The 21,119-nt window shown below is 39.9% G+C and overlaps 2 protein-coding genes, 1 long non-coding RNA gene and 1 pseudogene across 7 annotated transcripts in view; 2 read left to right on the forward strand and 2 right to left on the reverse strand.

Moving 5' to 3' along the window:
• Positions 1-21,119, forward strand: part of LOC115687689 (probable disease resistance protein At1g61300) — a 154,703-nt gene that overhangs the window by 35,508 nt on the left and 98,076 nt on the right. Inside the window, exon 3 of one of the 3 annotated variants that reach the window (XM_056316894.1) lies at positions 1,886-5,320. The exons of the other annotated variants lie outside the window; for them this stretch is intronic. Coding sequence (XP_056172869.1) covers positions 1,886-5,241 — 3,356 coding nt within the window. The 3' untranslated portion in view covers positions 5,242-5,320. Of the gene's footprint in view, positions 1-1,885; positions 5,321-21,119 lie in introns of those variants that run through there. 3 annotated transcript variants of the gene reach the window in all.
• LOC130139604 (organic cation/carnitine transporter 4-like) lies at positions 8,420-10,332 on the reverse strand (annotated as a pseudogene).
• On the forward strand, positions 11,272-14,709 carry LOC115667469 (uncharacterized). Of its 3 annotated transcripts, XM_056316929.1 has the most exons (4): positions 11,391-12,368; positions 12,494-12,641; positions 13,823-13,963; positions 14,100-14,697. In XM_056316929.1, the coding sequence occupies exons 1-4, from the start codon at positions 12,292-12,294 to the stop codon at positions 14,115-14,117; spliced, it is 384 nt and encodes a 127-aa protein (XP_056172904.1). In that variant the 5' UTR covers positions 11,391-12,291; the 3' UTR covers positions 14,118-14,697. The 3 variants fall into 3 exon arrangements, 1 of the variants encoding a protein (XP_056172904.1); XR_008817711.1 differs by having other exon boundaries at positions 11,272-12,641; positions 13,403-14,709; XR_008817712.1 differs by lacking the exons at positions 13,823-13,963; positions 14,100-14,697 and adding an exon at positions 12,785-13,225 and having other exon boundaries at positions 11,272-12,641.
• On the reverse strand, positions 13,537-14,287 carry LOC130139611 (uncharacterized). The gene is made up of 3 exons (XR_008817714.1): positions 14,160-14,287; positions 13,755-13,907; positions 13,537-13,662 (listed from the first exon to the last, which is right to left on the reverse strand). It is a non-coding gene; the product is annotated as an uncharacterized LOC130139611 (long non-coding RNA).

Genomic DNA, 21,119 nt, shown 5'->3' on the forward strand with positions numbered 1-21,119 from the left:
AACTTACTTTGTCAAAAAAAAATTATTTATGACCGAGTAGGGTTTTTCCTTGGAAAAATATGGGGTCAAGATTGTACCGCAGTCAGCTAAGCCTTTTCCTATGTGAAATGCAAAATAATGATTATTAGAGAAAAGGAAAGCCCTAACAAGGTGGTTTTTAAAAATGAGATTTGCAGCTACTTAGTTTGGGAAAGTGGTGGTTATCGCTTGAGGGAGAAAAAAAGGGGAAGTAGACAGTTATTGTAGGCAAGATTCGTTAATAATTTGCTAGTTATTTCTCATATGATTAGAGAACAACCAACGTAAGTCTATGTTTGTAGGCTTTATAAGATAAGACTTCTTATTTTGTATTATAATGAATGATGGCAGAGCTAAGTTCAACTCCCATGCTATCCAAATGACACAAGCACATCCATCTAAGAAATATTCCACATTTGTTAAATATGTGTCCACAAGATATAGCACTTGCACACATATAACTATTTTCGGATCGCGTATAATAAATCATTTGGTCTTTCAATGATTCATACTCATCTCCAAATCATCCTTTAATTGATTGATTTCACATTCAAATGCCACCTATATGAGACTTCAACTAACAACACCATCAATCATCTTAAATTTAGGTTATATGAATATTACTTGTTTTCATATTTTTGAATTAGTATGGCTGGAATTGTTGGGACACTAACTAAAGTACGATAATGGGACGAGAGACTGCCATTCATTGCCTCCAAGCCATCAATAATGTGTGGTTTAGTTTTTCTCAGTGCTATTAGTTACCGTCACGTGTGAGTGATCAAATTGAAAGCAAGTATAGCTCTTTTTTTAATAGGACAGTGTTAGGGCATTAGTCTATGTACATTAGATGTGGAAACGAGGTATATCTCTTTTTTTTTCAATTTTAATTTCAAAATTCAACTTAGGGTCTAGTTACGGGAACTCTTATTTTTAACTTCTACTTTTAACTCATGGGATTGATCTAAAATTTTCTAGTATTGTAGTTTTCGAACTTTTTGAAAGAATAGGTACATAAATGTTAGCATCTACATAAATATATAATAACAAGCTCTTTTTTGAGGGTTGCCTATAAGAGTGACACACAGGAGTCTTTTTTTTTTTTTTTGGTCGAGACACATAGGAGTCTAAATTGCAAGAGATTGATTATTCTCTTTGCAAGTAGTTTTTTCTTGCACTCTCGACTCATTTTGCCGTCAACTTGGATTACTTGCCCCATTCCATACCATGAGTTTCATCCAGCAAAAAAAGATTGGTTTAATAATTTTAAATGTTGCAAATTATTACTTATTGAAAATTCTAACATTTTTCGTAACTCTTCCTATAAAGTATTTCTTTGAAAGATTTTATTATTTTCTCTCAATATTACAGTAATGTAGTTTATTTTGTTCAAAGTATTGAAACGATTAATTTATGCTAAAATAAATGCTTCAATTTTCATATTTGTATATTAATATAAAATATAGGGAGAACCACTTCCCATACAGGCCTAAATATCAATTCAACCCATCCTATACAGGCTCAAATATCAGTTCAACCCATCCAATAGACACCCCAAGAGCCAAAAGGCTCAACCCAAACCTACAGCAACTAAACCCAGCAGACCCAAAACCCAAAGTAGAATCTAAACCCAACGTACCTAAACTATACCCTCTCATCAACCCATTAAGAGACCAAGCCCAGGAACAAGGCAAGTGCTCAACCCCAAATACCCCGCCTTCCTTGAAACTTTGATCCTTTTTTTACACTCATATTGTTTATCTAATTTCATTTAGACATAATTGATGGTTTCTTCTTCTCATAAATTCAATTTGTTTTGTGAATATTATGTTTGTATAAAATAATATAAGTATTTCCTTGATGTTAGATGCGAGGATAGATGATGCACTCGTTGATAGTCGACCAGGTTCTTTTGGGCTTGTTGGCGAATATATGCCAACTCTGAAAAGAAAGCTGGAAGAACTAAGCAGCCGAGTAGCAGACTTGGATGAGTTGGAGACACGGTCTAGGAAATCAAAAAGGATAAATGACTGGGGTGTGGTCCGAGCATTCCGAGAAGGAAAATCTGTTTTTGTGCAGCAGGTAGAAAGAGTGGACGACTTGATCAAAGAAGTTGAAGAGATTCTAGGCCACTATAGCTTCCAAAAAGGGTTGACAACACATGCCGGGAGATGTAGGAAAAGTTCACCTTTGGTAACAACAAAGCTAGTAGGCAAAAAAAGTGAGCAGACAATTGAAGAGATTTGTGACTATTTAATGGAGGATGAAATTTTCATCATTGGTGTTTATGGAATGGGAGGAGTTGGCAAGACAGCCATTTTAATGCATGTCCATAATAGAATACTTGAGAATTCTGCCTTCAATGACGTGTTTTGGGTCACTGTACCTCAAGAGTTTAGCTTCTGTGAACTACAAGACGAGATTGCCAATGCAGTCGGACTAGACAACCTCTCAAAGGATAAGGACGTGAAAAGGAGGGCGTCCATGTTGAATAGACATTTAAAGAAAAAGAGAGCTGTATTAATTTTAGATGGCCTGTGGATGCACTTCGACTTTGAGGATGTGGGAATTCCAGTTGAGAAGGGTGGCATTAAGTTGGTATTGACAACTCGATCACTGAATGTGTGTCATGAGATGCTCTGCCAAAAGGAAATCAAAATAAAACCTCTAGAAAAATTAAATGAAGATGATTGGAGCTTATTTAGAGAGAAACTCTGCTTTGGGAGAGAACTTCCTTCAGAAGTCAAAAAAATTGCAAAGTCCATTGTTGATAAGTGTGGGGGTTTGCCACTTGGGATCATTGAGATTGCAACTCACATGAGGAGAGTAGAGGAAGTGCACGAATGGAAAGGCATGTTGTGGAAATTAGAAGAGTCGAGGGTGGAACTTAACGTGTTCAAGAGACTGAAACTTAGTTACGTGAACTTGGGTGATTCTCAGGTGCAACAGTGTTTCTTGCATTTAGCACAAGTATATCAAAAATCTAGTAAAACAAAGTTGATAGAGTCTTTCATAGATGAGGGTTTGTTAGATAGAATTAGCACCCGGCAAGAAGTGTACGAACAGGGTAACATCATACTAGACAAATTAAGAAAGGGTTGCCTTTGTGATGAAGATGGACAACATATATCTCTACACCCGTTGATAAGAGGCATGGCATTGCATATAATGAGGAGCACAACACACGTGGTCAAGGCCAAAATGGGATTGAAAGAAATTCCAGAGGAAGAGTTCTGGACCGATCGTCTGGAGAAAGTCTTTTTACAGGGCAACAATATACAAAAAATCCCATACAGCATATCACCAAATTGCCCTAAACTTATGAGCCTGTCGTTGAATAACAATATGTTTTTGGAAGCTATCCACGAATCTTTCTTCAGGCATATGAAGGGGCTGAAGGTTCTAGATCTCAGCTACACCAGTCTCACGAAATTACCGAATGCCATCTCTCACTTGCGGAGCTTGGAAGCACTGTTGCTCCGAGAGTGTGAGGAATTATATCATATACCTTGCATACAGAATTTGGGATCCCTGAGAAAGTTGGACCTTAATGGGTGCACAATACTTAAAGAAGTGCCGGATGGGATGGAGATGTTGGTAAAGTTGAGTTACCTCGACCTACATGGCACAATGATCGAGACATTACCAGAAGGATTGAAGCATATGAAGGGGCTGAAGGTTCTAGATCTCAGCTGCACTAGTCTCACAGAATTACCGAATGCCATCTCTCACTTGGAGAGCTTGGAAGCACTGTTGCTCCGAGAGTGTGAAGAATTATGTCATATACCTTGCGTACGGAATTTGGGATCTCTAAGAAAGTTGGACCTTAACGGGTGTGTAATGCTTGAAGAAGTGCCAGAGGGGATGGAGATGTTGGTAAAGTTGAGGTACCTTGACCTATGGGGCACAGGGATCGAGACGTTACCAAAAGGAGTGTTGGGGAAGCTGGTGAACTTGCAATATTTGGTGATTAAAAAGGGGACGGGTTGGGTAGTGGGAAAATTAGAGAAGGTGGAAGGACTTTATTGCTCTGTTCCAAATGTTGAAACATTCAATGCATGCGTGAGGATTCTCGAGCAAAATAGCTCCCTCCCATACGAACTGTTGTTGAATGAATCAGGATACCACTCCTTTAAGGATAAGCACGAGAGGCATATAATCATCGAAAGTTGCCACAGTATTGCGGCAAGGGTAGATGGAGAAATTGGTGGGGATGACCACGCTCTACTTCCGAAAAATGTGCAAGTACTGAAAGTACGATGGTGCGATGGGATGACAAGTTTGTGCGAGGTAAGCCCACTTGATAATCTAGAGAAGCTGAAGATAGAGGAATGGGAGAAGTTGGAGGAGCTGGGTGCTGTCCACTTCCCTCACCTACGGAGACTGAAAATCACCAGGTGTCCCAAACTGAAGCATCTCTTGGAGGAGGGGCAGGGGTTTCCACGTCTACAATGGTTTAGAATCGAGGGCTCAGAGGAACTAGAGGAGATTAATATGGAGGCACCTCTTCTTTATAGCATAGAAGTGTGCAAGTGTCCTAAAATGAAGAGGGTGGTGGAATGGGAGCGGCTGGCCACTCACCTTCCAAATCTGAGGTCCATTGAAATACAAAATTGTGAGAAATTAGAGGAGATAATAGGTGGTGGGCCAGCAACGCCAATCGGTGCCACTTGTCTTCTCGCAGAGTTTGAACTATATGGATGCAACAACATCAAGGGGGTGCTGCTGACGCATGACATGTTGCTCCGTCTCCCTTATCTCCAAGACATAATAGTCGGAGACTGCAAGGGCATAGAGGTGATACTAGGCACTGTTCCCGACATGACGCACCCCTTCCTACCAAATTTAATACGCCTGACTCTACGGAATCTTCCGGAGCTGAAGAGCACATGTGATGGGATCGTGAGTTGGGTTTCATTCCAACGTATTGATATTAAAAATTGTCCAAAGCTGAAGAGGCTTCCTCTGCTTGACAACGGGTTCTCTTGTCCTCCCCTCTATCTTCGGAGTATTTTGATAAATCGGCTGACGTGGGAGTCGCTAGAGTATCCTCCCCCCTCTCTTCGGAGTATATTGACAGATCGGCTGACGTGGAGCTCGCCGGAGCAGGGCTATTTCTTTTTCCGATCTTCACTTGAACACTTTGTCAGGTTTCATGGTAAGTCGTCACCCCCAAATTTTTACTTTTCTTTCATCCTCTCCATCTCCCGCGGGCCCTTTTAAGGATCCATCTCCCGCGGTACAGTGAATTTCCTTTTCTTCCAAACTTTGTACCGACTGTTAGACCTAGTGCGCATGACTTTAATTACAGCTTGAAAGTATATCAAAATTGTTATATTATTATTGAAATTTAGGTAAAGAAAACACTCCCTTCAGAATAATACTGGCAAGAGGGGTGTCAATGGTTCGATTCAATTCGATTTTCTTAAAAAATTGAACCGAACCGAATCATTATCGGTGCTCGTTTGAACCGAACCAAATCTTGATTAAAACCAAATATATGAACTGAACCAACGAATCGATTCGATTCGGTTCGACTCGGTTATTGGTTTTCGATTTTTTAACTTCATACCAGTCTTATCAGTCCTCTCTAAACCCAAATTTTTTTTATTTTTTTTAGAGATTTACCTTGAGATACTACTCTCTCTCTCTCTCTCTCTCTCTCTCATCACCATTTCGCTTTACTCCCTCTCTCTCTCGCTCTACAACGCCGTCGCCTTCTTCCCAGTTCTCGCCCCTCTCTCTCTTATCCTGTGGTCGAAACCCTAGTGGATGGATCTTTGGGCGTGAGTGGACGAGGAGCATTGATCAGATCGGTGATGGCGGAGGCGTCCGGCGATGGGGGAGCGCCCGCGGAGCTCACCACCTGCTGCAGCAACGGCAGGGCAGAGGCCACCCCGCCCCTCACGGTGTCGGCGTCCTTCAAGGAGGGCCGGAGCGGCTCCCGCAGGAGGACCTCAGTCTGGCCCAGCTTCGACGCCGACGCCTACTCCATGACACAGATCCCGTCAAGGTCGAGCTCAATCGGCTCGAGAATGAGGTTTGAGGGGCTGAGCAGTGAAACAAGGCCAGAGAAAGAGAGGATTTGAGGATTCGGGAGGGGTGAGAAGGAAGAGAGTCGAGACGAAGGTTAGGGTAAACGAATGATTTTTTTTCATTATCCAAACCGAGAAACGAACCGAATCAAAATGCACACGAATTTTCGATTCGATTTGTATTTCGGTTCGTATCTCGATTCGGATTTAACACTCGTATCTCGATTCGGATTTAACACCCTACTGGCAACGGTCCTCACCCTTTCTTTTCCCTGTTGCACCTTAAAAGTACTACATTTCTTCTTCATTTTGGTAGATTATGACATTTTAAAAGTGCTAAAATATCGAGTCATTTCTTAAGTTCTACTTTAGGAGTTGGGAGAGTTTAAGAGAGCATATTAAATACTTTTTACCTTTTCTTTTTGTTGCCTTTTCTGTTTTACCTCATCCACTACTTCTATTTTCGCTTTCAAAGTCCAATCAGATTTTGAAATTAATCACAATACTTTAAGCAAAAAGTTAAACTAGTGTAAATTAGTCTTTCTCGTTTTTAGAAAGGGACACTTTCCTCAAACTTCCGATTGCAATTTGCACATATTGAATTTCTTTCCGTTTAATTTGATTTGGTTCGATTGGCCAGGGAAGTCTCTAATTTCTTCGGATTGTTCACATTCTTTTCTCATTAATATGATTAGTCAAAGAAGTCTCTAATTTCTTTCAATTGTTTTTTTTTTTTAAATTAATCAGTGTACTGTAATAAAAAAATTAAATCATTGTAAATTTTTTTTCTTATTTTTAGGATACGTTTGTTTCACGAAAAATTAATAATTTAGAAAATAATTTCCTAAAAATAATTGTTTGCGTTACTTGCAAAAATGAATAAACGAAACTGTTTTCATCGTCTGTGAAAATATTTAGATATATATTGTTGTCGATAACGAAAAATATTTTCGTTGACCAATTATTTTAAACGATCATTCTTTAGAAAATATTTTCAAAATCATTTATTTCCACGAAATAAACGGAGTCTTAAAAACGAATACTTTTCTTGAACTTCCAATTGCAAATTTTCACGTGTTGAATTTCTTTCTGTTTAATTTCATCAAGTTCGATTGCCTAGAGAAGTCTCTAATTTTTTCGGATTGTTTAAATTCTTTTCTCTTTAATTTGATTAGCAAAAGAAGTCTCTAATTTCTTTCGATTGTTTTCTTTTGTTACTAGTAAAATCTTTGAAGATTGAGATTTCAAAAGGGCGAACATTGGCCAGAAATTAGGCAGGAGTGTAGGTGTCATCAAGCGAATGGACCCCAGATCATGTTTTTGGTAAGCTCTATCGAAATTCATCGCCATACATATGTTGATAGATTTTTCATTAATAGTCATGGCCATGGGGCACTATATTTTATATAGGAAGATGATGATCTTTGCAAATGACTAACAAAATTTAATCTTTCTCCACCTAGACTGATGAAGCCGCAGATGATCAGTTGAGGATGAACTGTCCTCTTGCTCGATTGATTTTCAAAGTACCTCCTGTTCCTGTGGTGACATATACTTAATTTATGCCTGCTTTTCCTATCTATGTCAACCATCTCTATTTTTGTATTTCTCGGTTTGTTTTCCTTTCTTCTCACCTGCCTTTGTTTTCGTTGCTTCAATAGATACTCTCTCAAGTCTCAACTGGCATCTTGCAAATGTCTAGTGTTTCTATGTAGCATGTGTATTGAATATGTTTATTTCCATCGACATGGCTCGACTTATGATTCCTCTGTTCTAAATGATGATTCTTCGTTGCATATTATTTACTTCCATTTGAAAACAACTAGTCAGCTTGACGTTAAAATTCTAAATTGCCTCTAATCGAGTCTTTCCAACATCAAATCTAACATAATCTAAGCTGAAGTGGCCTCAAACGATGTCATTGTATGATGTGGATTTCTTTTTTTAATGTGGACGTCCAAGTGAGTGTTTACATTGGCTAAATTTTATTCACATCAAACTCTGACATTGTCTACATGGCTATATTTTTCCACCTACATCTATGTGGGCATCCACATATTTTGATAATCATACTTTGGTGTTGTCTAATGGTCTCATCAATTGAATTTGATCGGATTTGGTGTCGGGGGAGTTGATTAAAAAATTTATGAAAGTAGAAGAATTGGATTAGACATACTAAAAGTATAAAAATGTAATTAGAGAAAACGTGAAAGTACAAGGAAAAGCAGAAATTTTTCCTTGTCTGAGAGATGCAATTTTCTGCATGTTCTGCATTGAGTTGGTTGTGCCGCCTAGTGTGGGTAGTCCCTTAAGTAGTGGTCTTGTGGTAAATTCGACTTTTTATTTCAAAGTACTTGTGGGGTCTATCTTCTTGCATAAAGGCAGATACCATTCACATACACAGTTTGGATGCTTAAATAAGAGGATCAAAGTAAAATCATTGGTGGCATAATGGTTAGGCATACATGTTTTCTTTTTGAACATATCAATGGCAGGGTTAGTTATTCTGATTCCTTAGAAGTCACTGAATTGTAAGCTCACCATGTGTTGCCGTGAACAATATAGCCTAATACTCTCATGTCAGTAAAATTGATAGATTCATTATGTGGAGTACAATGCCTTGATCTGAAAACAACTATGAGTCGAAGATCAGTACAATGCGCTCTAATCATGTGATGGCAACTGCTTTAAGGCAACACAACCTACTTGAAAGATATACTCTGGCAAGCATTCTCTCCTTGTTTAAGAAGACAGATTCTGTCATCCTGCTTTCTCAGGTCCAAAAGGCATAACCAAGAAAAAAGAAAGAAGTGATCATGTGTTCCTGTATTCAATGCTGCTGTGACCGTACGTGACCCTTCAATTCTTTTACAAAGGATGGGAAATCCTATTATCAAGAACAGTCATTTAAGTCTACATTAATCAAGTTTAGTTTAAAGTAAGAGAATTGAGTTCCTTCACACACTCGTGCTTGCACTCTCTCCTGCTTCCATTCCAGCCATTGTGTCATACGGGAGCTGATTCACCGTCTCCGACAGGTAAAACGCTAGTATTCCTCCCAGAATGGCAAAAACCACAAAGACCGCAATTGGGAAGCTGCCTCCTAAAATCACAACCCATTTGCGCCGCCTGAGCTACACAGCCATGAGCCACATTCCTCACCATGGTCGGAAACAGCTCCGTCGTGTAGATGAAGACCAAATTGTACATGCCAGCCATGCCAAACAAATCTCAAGAATTCCACACACCATCCTCACCACTTTCCATATCGCGTGTAGCATCATCTAGCTCCCAATAAGGTAGAAGAATCTACTGAACCACTCTGTTCCAATCACTAATGGCTTCCTCCCGAACTTATCGAGCTAGACTGCTGGCATCATAAAAGCTGGCATTTCAGCCACCCCATTGAGGAATACATTAAGGTAAAAGTTGGGGCGGAGATTGATGACGTTTAGGCTAATGCCATTGTACCCGACTGAACACAGGAAGTTGATCGCCAGGGACAAGAAAAGGCGAATCAGAGTGATAGGCGACTTCACCACATCAATGAGAGACCTGTTATCACATTCTTTGTGTCCATTTGATCTTTGTAGGATCGAATGTTATTCGAGTTTTCATTCGTTTCCTCATCGAGTGCGAGAATGACTCCGCTGGGGAGGTGTTTCTTGTTGGCTTTGGCGATACCCGTCATAAGCTTCATGGCCTCATTAATCTTCTCCCGGACGAGATACCACCATGGGGACTCTGAGATGAAAGGGAGGACCTCGCAAGGAAGAACATGGAGGGAATGGAGGAAGCAAATGTAGAGAGCCCGCCACAATCGAAACACAAAAGCGATGCCGGAGAGGAGTGATGACGCACAAGAAGAAGTAGAAAGTGGAAATCCTTGCCGCCCCGCACTTCTTTGGGCCAGTAGGCTCGTTGGATAGTACGAAAGCGCACAGGCCAACCCCGCCCGTGCTGAATCCGGTAATGAAGCAGAGGAGGCAATAGGTCCAGTAATCCGGAGAGAGAAGGTAGTCAAGCAACTGAAGATGGCGTTCAAGATACAAACCATCGTGAGAGAGCCTTTTCTTCCCAAGGACAAGTCCGAGAGATTGCCAATTGTTTCAGCTCCTGCAACATACGGCATAAGAAGTCATCAGACTATGAATTCAATCCCTTAGAAATTATAGTGTCTCGATAAGCAGACACGTAACAAGTTATCGCACATATGATTCTAGTTGCTTCTGTTCACAATGCATTCTCCTCTAGTTTCTTGCATAAGAAGGAAAAACTAATTAGACGAATCTAATTTGAACTGTGTTCACCATTTGGCTTTCCTTTGTTGTTTGATGCTCGAGTCGGGATAAGATGATTGTTCTCAGGAAAAGGATGTAAAGTGAGGGACTGATTGAGTTCAAAGCTTTTCCATCAACTGGCTGAAGCAACGGTTTACACTGCATTTGTGAGACTGAAAAGAACTTGCTATGCAGCTTAACCACAGCCAGTCATGCATCCGACAAAGCACACCCCAGCCATTTTGTTTGTGCTCAGCTAACCAAAAACGATTGCGACTCTTGTAACTCTAGTCTGATGCACGTTTAGGCATTTCGTGCCTGAGGTGCTGGAGATGGTCCTCGGACCAAGGTCACTGGTCTCGACGGTGACAATTTCGTACGTAAACTTCAACTCCACTTTATGCGTAAAAAGACGAACGTAAACTCCGTCGACCGACTCTCTCTCACACCCACACGCGCTTACATTTGCGATAAGTATCAAATTCAATCGACCGGTCGCGTTTATATCAATAGCTGTCCAAATGTACAAGGCTCCAAAGACGGGTTGGACATTGCAATCACAACCCCCAAAGATGAAAGCTAAAAAGAGTGGTCCACAACAAGAAGATGTCTCTCCTTCCTGAAAACCGGCTCCTACTTAAAAAGTTTTGTTCAAATTGAAGAAGAAAAAAAGAAAAGAAACTCCTCAAAACAAACAAATTCATCTCTAATTACTTCTTTCTTGGATAGGGGCATAAGGGAAAAAAAATCATGCTGCTTCTTAGAATTGTATATTGATTGGAAATTTGTGGTGATTTATTCGTGATTTGAAAAAATTGTATCCATAATAGTTTATTCTAATTTAATTTTGGGATTGAGATACTTCTTTGATGTTACCTGTACGAAAACTCTTTGTTTTCAATCTAATGAGATATTCAATAAATTTGTAAGTACAATTCTGAAGCTCGTCTATACAAGATAATAACGATTATGCACGGGATGCGTTATAAATACATTCATTCACAAAAACAAAAATTGATGATCAAAGGTACTGATTTTTATTTTGTTTGATTCAGAACTTTGATGGTCAAAGATTGTGATTTCCTCTGGATTTATTACCTTATGTTGGGCGTTTTACCATGCATAAAAATACTTTTTTTTCTAGCAGGAAAATAAACGAAACTTTAAAAATGAAAAAAACTCTCTCTACCTCTACTTCCACCCTTCCCCGAAGCGAACCCAGGAAGCTTCTTCATCACAGATCCACAACGATGACGTGATGGGGAGGAGCGAGGAGGAGGAGATGCGGGTGTTCGAGGACGGCGCGTTCCAGATCGCCGAGGGTGGCGGCGGCGGCGAGTTGGGTCTCCTGAGCGATCGAGTTCTTGGATAATTGCGTGGACCAGGATAAGTGGCATCCGGTTCGTAATTTGATCGGGTCGGGTCGATTCGTGTCTGTCAAACCGGGAGAGTTGCGGTGCGATCAGGTTATGCTTTTTTGATCCATCTGTTCGTCCTCGTCTCCGTTCTAGTCGTGCAGTTAGGATCCAAATCAGTTGGAATCTGGAATTGACTGGTGGTTACGGGAATTCGGCATTGCGGCTTTTACGCAGTTTTATGGCGGAGTAGGATGTGATAATGATCAATGGTGATGGAGCTCCAAAGTCATGTCATTTGTTAGGGGAGTGCAATACAAATTGCTATGCATTTTTAGCTATGGAATTGATTGAATGCTATTACAGTTTGGGGATCAGTGATAATGAAAGCTGAATATGCTAACAAGTGATTAATTATCTCCTAGATTCCGAGAAACATGGGAACCACACAGATTGGAAAGATCTAGGTTCCAGGTAAATTCAGTTGGACAGGTGATCTTTTGTGGTAGCTCCACCCTTTCATGATTGATTATGGCTGCGCAGAACCAATGGTTGTCGCGACGCTGGAAATTCTGGCTACACTGAAACTGCAATTGGCTGATCATGTATTCCCTAGATTCTGGGAAAGATGAGAACAAAAGATTTGAGGATCTAGAGTCTAGACCAATGTGGTTAGACAGGTGGTTTTTTCCTGCTAGCTGTTTATCTATCATTTTTATGTGGACTATTTCTACTTTTCTCTCTGTTTTCTCTGCTCTTCATTTCATTTTATCTCTCTCTAACGTTATCTCTCTTGACGCCGCAGTGGATCAAGGAGCCAACAATTCTTATCGCCCGCTTTGAATATGCAAACCTTTCACAATGTTACTGATTGGTACAATGCATACGTTTCCTCCAGGGTCACTGAATTACCGTATCGACCTCATATTATCTTTGTAGACGGCCATTGCACGGTATGAGAAGGATGCTTTGGTCTCCAAATTCATGTTCTAGTGCTTATGATTTCTGCATGTGTGGAATAGTCTTGGGGGAGTATGAAATCATTTGTTCTCTTCCTGTTTATGGGGTAATGGGTGCATACGACACCCTTTTTTAGGTGGTACCACAGATTTTAGATAAAGTGGAAATTGGATCTATATGTGGCATCATGCTTGGCATGACTAAACAGGGTTTGGCTGTAACAACATGGAGTAGCCTGAAACACAGAAAATCAGCTTCAGTACAAGTGGAAAGAACCTTTGTTCTCTTTGTTTAAGAATTGCAGCAGGATGAGAGTAAACGATTTTAGACACTTGTTTCTTTCAATAATTAGTTTTTGATAGAGGATATAGATTGATCAAAGTTACCAGAATTATCTTCAGTCAAATATCTGTAATAGCCTTTTGAGTTTAGAGAGAATAATTAGTTATCAAGGAAACTCGGTCTCTCTTACCGTCTTTATTCTTTCATGGTAAATGTGACATTTGTATCCCCTTATGAGGAGTATGCTTGATACACATTTTGTGCAAGTTCATTGATAGTTTGAACTTCTGGCAAATGAGTGTTTAACATGGTCTAATTGCTCCACTCATGATTTCATATTGTATCCCTCTTTGTTTGGTCAGTGTGCTCCCATTTTGAACCGCTTGTGCCAATCCAATATCTTACTTCTCTCTTTTTCTGTCAAGTTTTAGTCAAGTCAGTCCCATGTCTCATATACCTTTTTTTTTTCCAGGCAATAGCTACATTTTGTATTTAAACCCGAAATGAATCAGCTAGTTTACCAAAAATAAACGCATCCAAGCTTTTGTTGGGCATGTATTCGTAGATCAGCATTTTTCCGTCTCCCTGAGTGCAACTACCGAGAAGCTTTACTAGATTTCGGTGCTGAAGTTTCGCAATTAGTATGACCTCATTCTTGAACTCCCTCAGTCCTTGCCTAGAGCTACTTGAAAGTCTCTTCACAGCGATTTCTCATCCATCTACAAGTATACCCTGGAAAAAAAAAATAACAATGGGAAGATTCAATTCCAAAAGCAGGATCATTGTGCTATGTTTCGGATAGTCCACTCCAAATTTTGTTTTACCTTGTATACTGGTCCAAAACCGCCTTCACCTAGCTTGTTCCTCATTGAAAAATTGTTTGTGGACTCAGCAATTGTGTGTAGGTCGAATAATGGGAGCTCCAAGTCATCATCAGGGTGTTCACTCTCGCCCTTCAGATATATTTTCTGCTATCTCTAAAATGGAAAATCTGAGGTATTTAGCTCAAGTAAAAAGAAGGCAGGGAAGCACTGTAAGTCCCACTTCTGATCAAACCAGTGAACAAACTTTTTTCTGCGGTATCATGCAACTCTCTGACTATGCCAAATTTTTAGTTTTCAAATTTAGAGTGATAATTTTCGATATTCTTCTCTTTTCCTTGACCACAGATTTTCTCTTTGGCATGAAAACTAAGTATTGTGAGGAGAGTCATGAGAAGAAATATGTACCTCTGAAGTTTTTCCTTCTTCTGCGTGCATAACAGATGGCGACTAGCATGGCAGTAGTTATGGCAATTGCTAATACAACTACCAGAACTATCCACACCTTGGACTTACTCTTCCCTGTTCAATTGAAAAGTTAGCATAAAAAACATATAAATGCCAAATATGACGGGTGACTATTGAAAGGTGTGTGCTCACATTTGATAGGAAAAATAATGATAGATGAAACGGAAATCTAGTGCAAGATCTACTTTTCTAAGAGATGCCAAAACAAGATAGTACCTATTTCTGAAGCTGGCATCCGCAAATATGGAACCTGCCCAGCATCTGGATACTGTCTCATATCTATCAGATCACCGAACCACATTGCACATCCACTTCCTCGTCCACTGATATCTGAGTTTGCATATGCTGTACATGAACAGTTGTTCAAGCATTTGGTCCAGCAATCGTCAAGGCTCAAGGTACTATCCACTAAACAATGAGTAGTGTCTGGCAATTTCATGTTAGGATACTTTATGAATCCATCGCTGATGATGCAGTTCAGAGGCTCATTCTGAACACATCCTTGCGACCAGTCAGTGGAGTTCCATTGATCCGGATTTTGAGTTGTGAATCCTTTTAAGCACTGGCAATACGGCAGCTGGTTAGTTATGCATTTGCTGTAGGCACCGCAAATGTCATAGGTGTTGCAGTAGTCCTTTGGAACAGTGAGGAAGAGCCTCCAGCTTTGAGTCGCTTCGCTCCACATGGACCGCTCCCACAAGTAGTTTATTTGATTCAAGCAAGTCCTTACGAGCGCAGATTTGTTGGTGTTATGATACATATAGTAAATTTCTTCTGCATCGGATACAAAATTATACCAGAAAATGGAATTGGACCCTTGTTGCAGCGCGCCGCTAAACCGAAGGCCATTCCATGGTCCGGTCCTGAAGTACTTGTCGGAGCCCTTCCATGCTACGATGTCAGGGAAATTACGGTTGGCCATCCCCAAATGAGAAATCTCCCGGAGACGGGTCATCTGGACTCTTACAGGTAGATAATTGCCGATCGAGACCGGTCTTGAAGTCCCATCCAAGCTTCATTTCTGCCAAAAAAGTGTCGGTAGGGTACTCGAAGCTTTGCCCCAAATGAGTATCCAAACTGTCATTCTTGCCATCTCTCAGCACAAGATTTCCATTATCTAAGAGCTGTAGAACTGGATTCTCAGCCTGTTCGGTAGTGTTCGCGGAGCAAACGACACTGCTGTTGTCGCTTAGGAGGACTATATTGCCTGTGCTATTGATCATCAGCGTGCCGCTAGAGTCATTAATTGGACTGCTTCTATTTGCAAACCAAACAACAGTTCTAAGTGGGATGTTCTTGTACCAAATTCCCAAGTAACGGCCCCTCGAACTGCCTGGACTGAAAAACCCCAGTTCAAAAGTTCCCACACTCGAAGCTATTGTCTCACTATCACTTAACGGTTGAGATACATCGATAGTGTCGACTGCGGCGGCGAAGCCTGAGAAGCACAAAACCAAGCTTCCTGTGACAAGCAAACGACACAGGACATTCATCTTTCGGGTGTTCAAGGTTTAAGGTGTGTTTTTGGAGGGATAAAGGGACTTCTATTTGCGGTAATTAACGTAATTATAGGCGAAAAATATGAGAAGTGTAGACTTGGTGAATGGTTTTTTAATTGGACTGTATTCTGCGTTTTCAGCATTAAACGTCAGCATTTGACTAACGGTAGCGGAAATAAGAGGGAGGATGACTGGTAAGATGTTTATCTGACAATGAAACGTTAACTAAAGTTCATTACTTTGACTAGCAAATCACGGATTTCCCATTTTCTTATCTATTGTAAAGGCAACTATATGGACCACTTCATAGTCCATAGCATCAATCGACCCCGTGACTTCAGTCTTCATTGCGCATTTTCTCTGGGGTGGACAGGGAACCCAAACTGCCTTTTGCATCAGAGTCTTCCAACTGAAGCCTGGTGATGGAATACAGTCTGCTCCAACCATCTTGCCATCCGGACAACATTAAAAGTAGCTCCTTTTAAGGTCTTGTTTACATGCTTTTGGACATGTCAAATGACTAGATATTAATTTCCAATGTTATCGAACCCTCAATTAGTGATCAAAACGCACTCATCAACGAGCTTAAATATAAAATTGTGAACTTTGAGACTAATTGGGTTCCTTCTTTCCGTCTTTCTAAGGGGTCATTATTCTAGTTTGAAGCTCCATCAGCGAAGTTCCGGTCCTTGACCGAATTCCCACCGTGTTGACAAAGAAAAGTCTGTTCACATGCAGCGAGAAACTTCATCACGTCACCAAAAAAGGAGATATGCAAAAAGAGCACACAGTCAAAGTTTCATTAAACTACATTATCTTATCCTTGTTTTCCTGTTCTTGGTCATTGATTAAGAAATCCATTATGGAAGTCAAGTGGAAGACGATATCGGGCAGATTCGTCGCAGCTACAGGAAGCATTTCGAAAGCGGACCGCGCTGAGCTATTGCACGCAATTGTTGACCTCGGATGGAAGATTCTTTTAGGAAATTAGCGTCGGACGAGTTATGCCGATGCTCTCTAATTGTTGGTGCTTCTAAGCTGCTCCGTTAATCAGGTTGGAGCTTGAATTCCTGGTTACTGGGCCAGTATGGACTGAGTTCAGATCGGATTCAGTAGAACATTTTAGGATGACCATTTATCTGGGCCAACATGACCGATTAAAACGTTGTTAACTTCCTACCACATTTCTAGGATTATGAAAGTGGTACTAATAAACCGAAGTTACAAATTGCCGAATTCTAAGTGAAAAAGAAAGAATAGAGCGTGTGTGCTATAATCCCTCTGTGGCACCGTTCCTGGGAGAGTTGGCATACATCGAATTATGATATAAAAGTGATTGAAAATTTTTCAGTTTTATTGATACTTTCTATAAGACTTATGACAGAAAGTACGTGATTGCAATGGGATTGTGACTGAAGGTTCAGCCCCTTAAAAGGACCATACAAGCTCCAATTAAAAGAATGTGTCTGAGATCCAAATACACGAACTTATGGAAATACACTTAAAAGAGTATGGATTGCCAAAATCAGAAACACAGCATGGCATGGTCGGATGGTTTGCGAAAAATTTCATTTGATGGACAAGTTAATTACAAATTATTCTAAACCATTGACTTTAAACGCATCAAATTTCCTACTTCCTTCCCATATGGAAAGAACGCTCATGAATCACTGTAATACAATGCAATGCTAATGCGCCAGCCGCTGATTCATACAAGACGCTACTCTAGACAGCCAACATGTGATGAAACACAATTAGAAGAAAACGTCGGAAGTTGATCACCGCCTTTCGACCAAACATACTCAAAGAGGACGTCATGAAAAGTTTAGTTTTCTTACGCGCATGTTTTGTTTCTACAAAAATGTGTGGGATTTTGATTGTGTGGCCCAATCGGACTAATTTGATGGCCAGAACCCAGAAGTCAGGATCTTTTTAGTGGTTAACCCGTCTATAAAGAAAAACGATCAAAATCCCACACATTTTTGTAGAATATTACCCAATTTTCTAAGACATACATAAGAAATCCCAGAATTTACAGATGTGCTTTTGCTTAATATAGTGAGGATGAGACACCCGGCGGGTTGTCGGGCCCGGGATTCATTTCTGCCAAAAAGCGTATCTTAAAATCTGCTTGTTGCATTGCAGGTTTGTTGGGGCCTTGGTTATGTCGTGGCTAGCCTCTTCTTTGCTGTGGTTGAGATGTCAATCCAATCTTTTTCATGATATCCAGTCCAATCTTCGGTTCTCATCGGATTTCCAGTTTACAGGTTTAGGTTGCCATTTCAATCTGCGGTTTTCAACACCGCTATACCTTGTGACGGCATCAAGCGCGTAGATATGAAGCAAGATGTCTTTTTCATGGTCAACAGCTTATAGTGACCTACAAGGGGAAGTTAATGCGGACTTTCAAGGGCATCTCCAGAAGAGTTGCACCTAGATCTCTTGTTGCTCTGTCATCCAATTTGATGTATCAGGTCTTAGGAATAGTGAATGTTACTCTCTCTCTCTCTCTCTCTCTCTCTCTCTCTCTCTCTCTCTCTCTCTCTCTCTCTCTCTCTCTCTCTCAGCTTCTAAGCTTGTTTCTAAGGCTATGGACGCTGCTTAATATCAGGACTGTGTAAGCTCAGAAAAATATGAAAATTTGAGTACTGTAAGTGAGTAAATCTGGGACTCTGAGCAAGTCATTGGCTTTTTTCTTATCTAGCAAGTTTCATGTGGATTGCCTAGCAAAAAACCAAGTAAACCCATATATAAATATGCAAATTATGGATTGTCATACAAATCAGAAGTTACTTCCAAGTATTGGTTTGCATTATTCATCACCTAGCAAAGATGGTGAATACTCTTTTCAATAGGGGAATGATCTGGTCATCAATGATAACTTCTTGTTTATATTAGGTGGCAAGTTTAATTGGTGGTTAAGGCATTGACTATGCCTGAGCTTTCACATTCTCTTGTTGCTCAAGATTTGATTGTTTAATGAGCTCAGTCAAGCTGAAGAAAATACGGAAACAGAAAGTAAAGCAAGCTAGAGAGAGAGAGAGAGAGAGAGAGAGAGAGAGAGGGAGCGCGCGCCACCCGCAAAGAGGAAAGAGGATTGTGCTACGTGCTCGACTTTTGACTTTTCCTTTCGATTATTTAAGCTTCTAGAATTCAAATTTGCTTAAGCTTTAAGAATTGTATAAAAAGCATCATTCTAAAAGTCATCATAAATTTTTGACAAAAAACTTTTTTTTCATGGTAATGGGACATTGGAGGCCGCTTTAAGAGTTGCTTTACATTAAAAGAAAAAAATTTTGAAATTAAAAAGGATTAAAGGATGAAAATCGTATTGTATCGGCTATTAGTGACCTCACTTGAATAAGGAAGTATACAAAGTCGCGAGTGGGCAGTCCCATCAACGCGCACTCGGTCCGACGTGGCAACATTCTCCCGGCGAGTGACACGAAAATGATGCCGTCTTGCTGACGTGGCGGCTCCAAGTGCTTGCTTCCATCGACGCGAGGGCAAATGATCACCGAAATCACACAAAAGCATCAGTCGAATCCCACACAAGTTCGCGAATTCCCATTAACAAAAAAAAGGGTGGAAATGAAAAGGAAATGATGCCGATTCCTTCTCCTACGCCCTAACTCTCTCTCTCTCTCTCTCTCTCTCTCTCTCTCTCTCTTTGTGAAAAAAGTCGAGAGAAATTCGCCATTCGCAGTGCACGATTGTGGGCTTCCGATAAAGAGAGAGAGCACGCAGTGACAGTGAGGAATTGCCGTCTATAAAGAAAAACAATCAAAATCTCACACGTTTTTATAGAATATTACCCAACTTTCTAAAGACATGCATAAGAAATCATAAGATTTACAGATGTGCTTTTGCTTAATATAGCGAGGAAGGATGAGACGACAGGCGGGTTATCAGGTCCGGGATTCACATTTTTGCCAAAAGGCATATCTTAAAATCCGTTGTGGAAAAATAAGGTATTGGTGGACATTTTACCCAAACACGCAAAAAAATTGGGCCAATCCAATTTGGAATTTCCGGGTTGCTTCGGGTCAACCGCATATGAAGAATCTTTTTTTACCCTTGTGCTTGAATCCTAATTGAAATTTTTTGAATAGTTAGAAATATCATCGAAAGAATTATGATAATCTAGGCATACTAACACTTGTTGACCGAATTTGTTTGCTAAGTCGAATGATAGATTTTCTATTGAGTGATCAAAAGATTTTGCTAACAAAAATAATTATTTATGGATTATCACATCACTAAGTAAATTAATTCACTAGACGAATCTTAGTATTTCTAACACTACTCTTGCAATTCACTGGTAGGATCGGGTTAACCCCATTTAACTAAGCTTGATCCGGTTCGCTTAAATGATAATCAGAAATTTGGAATAGGCATAATTACAAAACATTCTGTCTTGTCAGTCTTGAGGTCTAAAGTTGGATGTGTCACATTAAAAATTAGAGCTTTTATTTCGTTAGTGTTTTTCCTATGTAACTTTTCGCTTGGACTCCAAAATTGGACATTTCCTTTGTGAAGCTTCTATCCTAGTCTTGCTTATATACTTTTGTTATTCATATTCATGAAATGTTGTTCTTAGTTTCTAAGCAGATTTTAGAGAAAACTGCGTGCCATGCACTGACCACTGGCTAAGTGCTTGCCAACTCGATCATTGACTATGAATAAATACTTGTGGTTTGTGGAGGGACGAAAGTAACCCCCCAAACCAGATACCTAGTTTCATAAAACTGAGGAGGAAGGGAGGAAAATGGTCCATTTGATCCTAAGTCCATTGTGAAAACATATTTGAACCATTGAAAAAAACTGTGTATTGCAATGTCCTTTTTCTATAAAGAAAAGTAATTTAAAGATGTTAATTTATCTTTAGATAGGGCTGTGCATAAAGTTGCCGCCGCCAACTTTGACTTGTGCCCTTGTGAATCTTTATTATGTTCTCACCAGGAACCATATATTTATTCCACACGCAACTCAGCGGACCACCATCAACGTCTCCCCATTTTCCTGCTCCTTGCGTTCTTTATCAGAAGGTGCCTTTATTCGTGGCACTTCCATGTCCATAATAAATTCACATTGATAAAATAATGAGACTTTTTTAGATAAAGAAAACTTCGGAAAAAATTTAAACTGAACCTAAAAATAGAATTTTTCTTTAAATTACAAAAAAAAAATTTGAAATGAATTTATTATTGTTCCTAACTTTCATATCCTATAACGGTTTTATTTTAGAGAATTTTAACAATTTTTATTGGGTTGGATTTATTATCGAAGTGAAAATATAATGTTGGTCTATACCTATCGTTCCATTACTTTGCTGATATGGATTTGTTATCGACGTGAAAGTACCATATCAAGTTAGAATTAGATCAATGTGATATATTTT

This window comes from Syzygium oleosum, unplaced genomic scaffold (genome assembly GCF_021117445.2).
Source record: "Syzygium oleosum isolate NSW1041296 unplaced genomic scaffold, Sole_v2.1 Sole_v2.13, whole genome shotgun sequence".
NCBI classification, from domain to species: Eukaryota; Viridiplantae; Streptophyta; class Magnoliopsida; order Myrtales; family Myrtaceae; genus Syzygium; species Syzygium oleosum.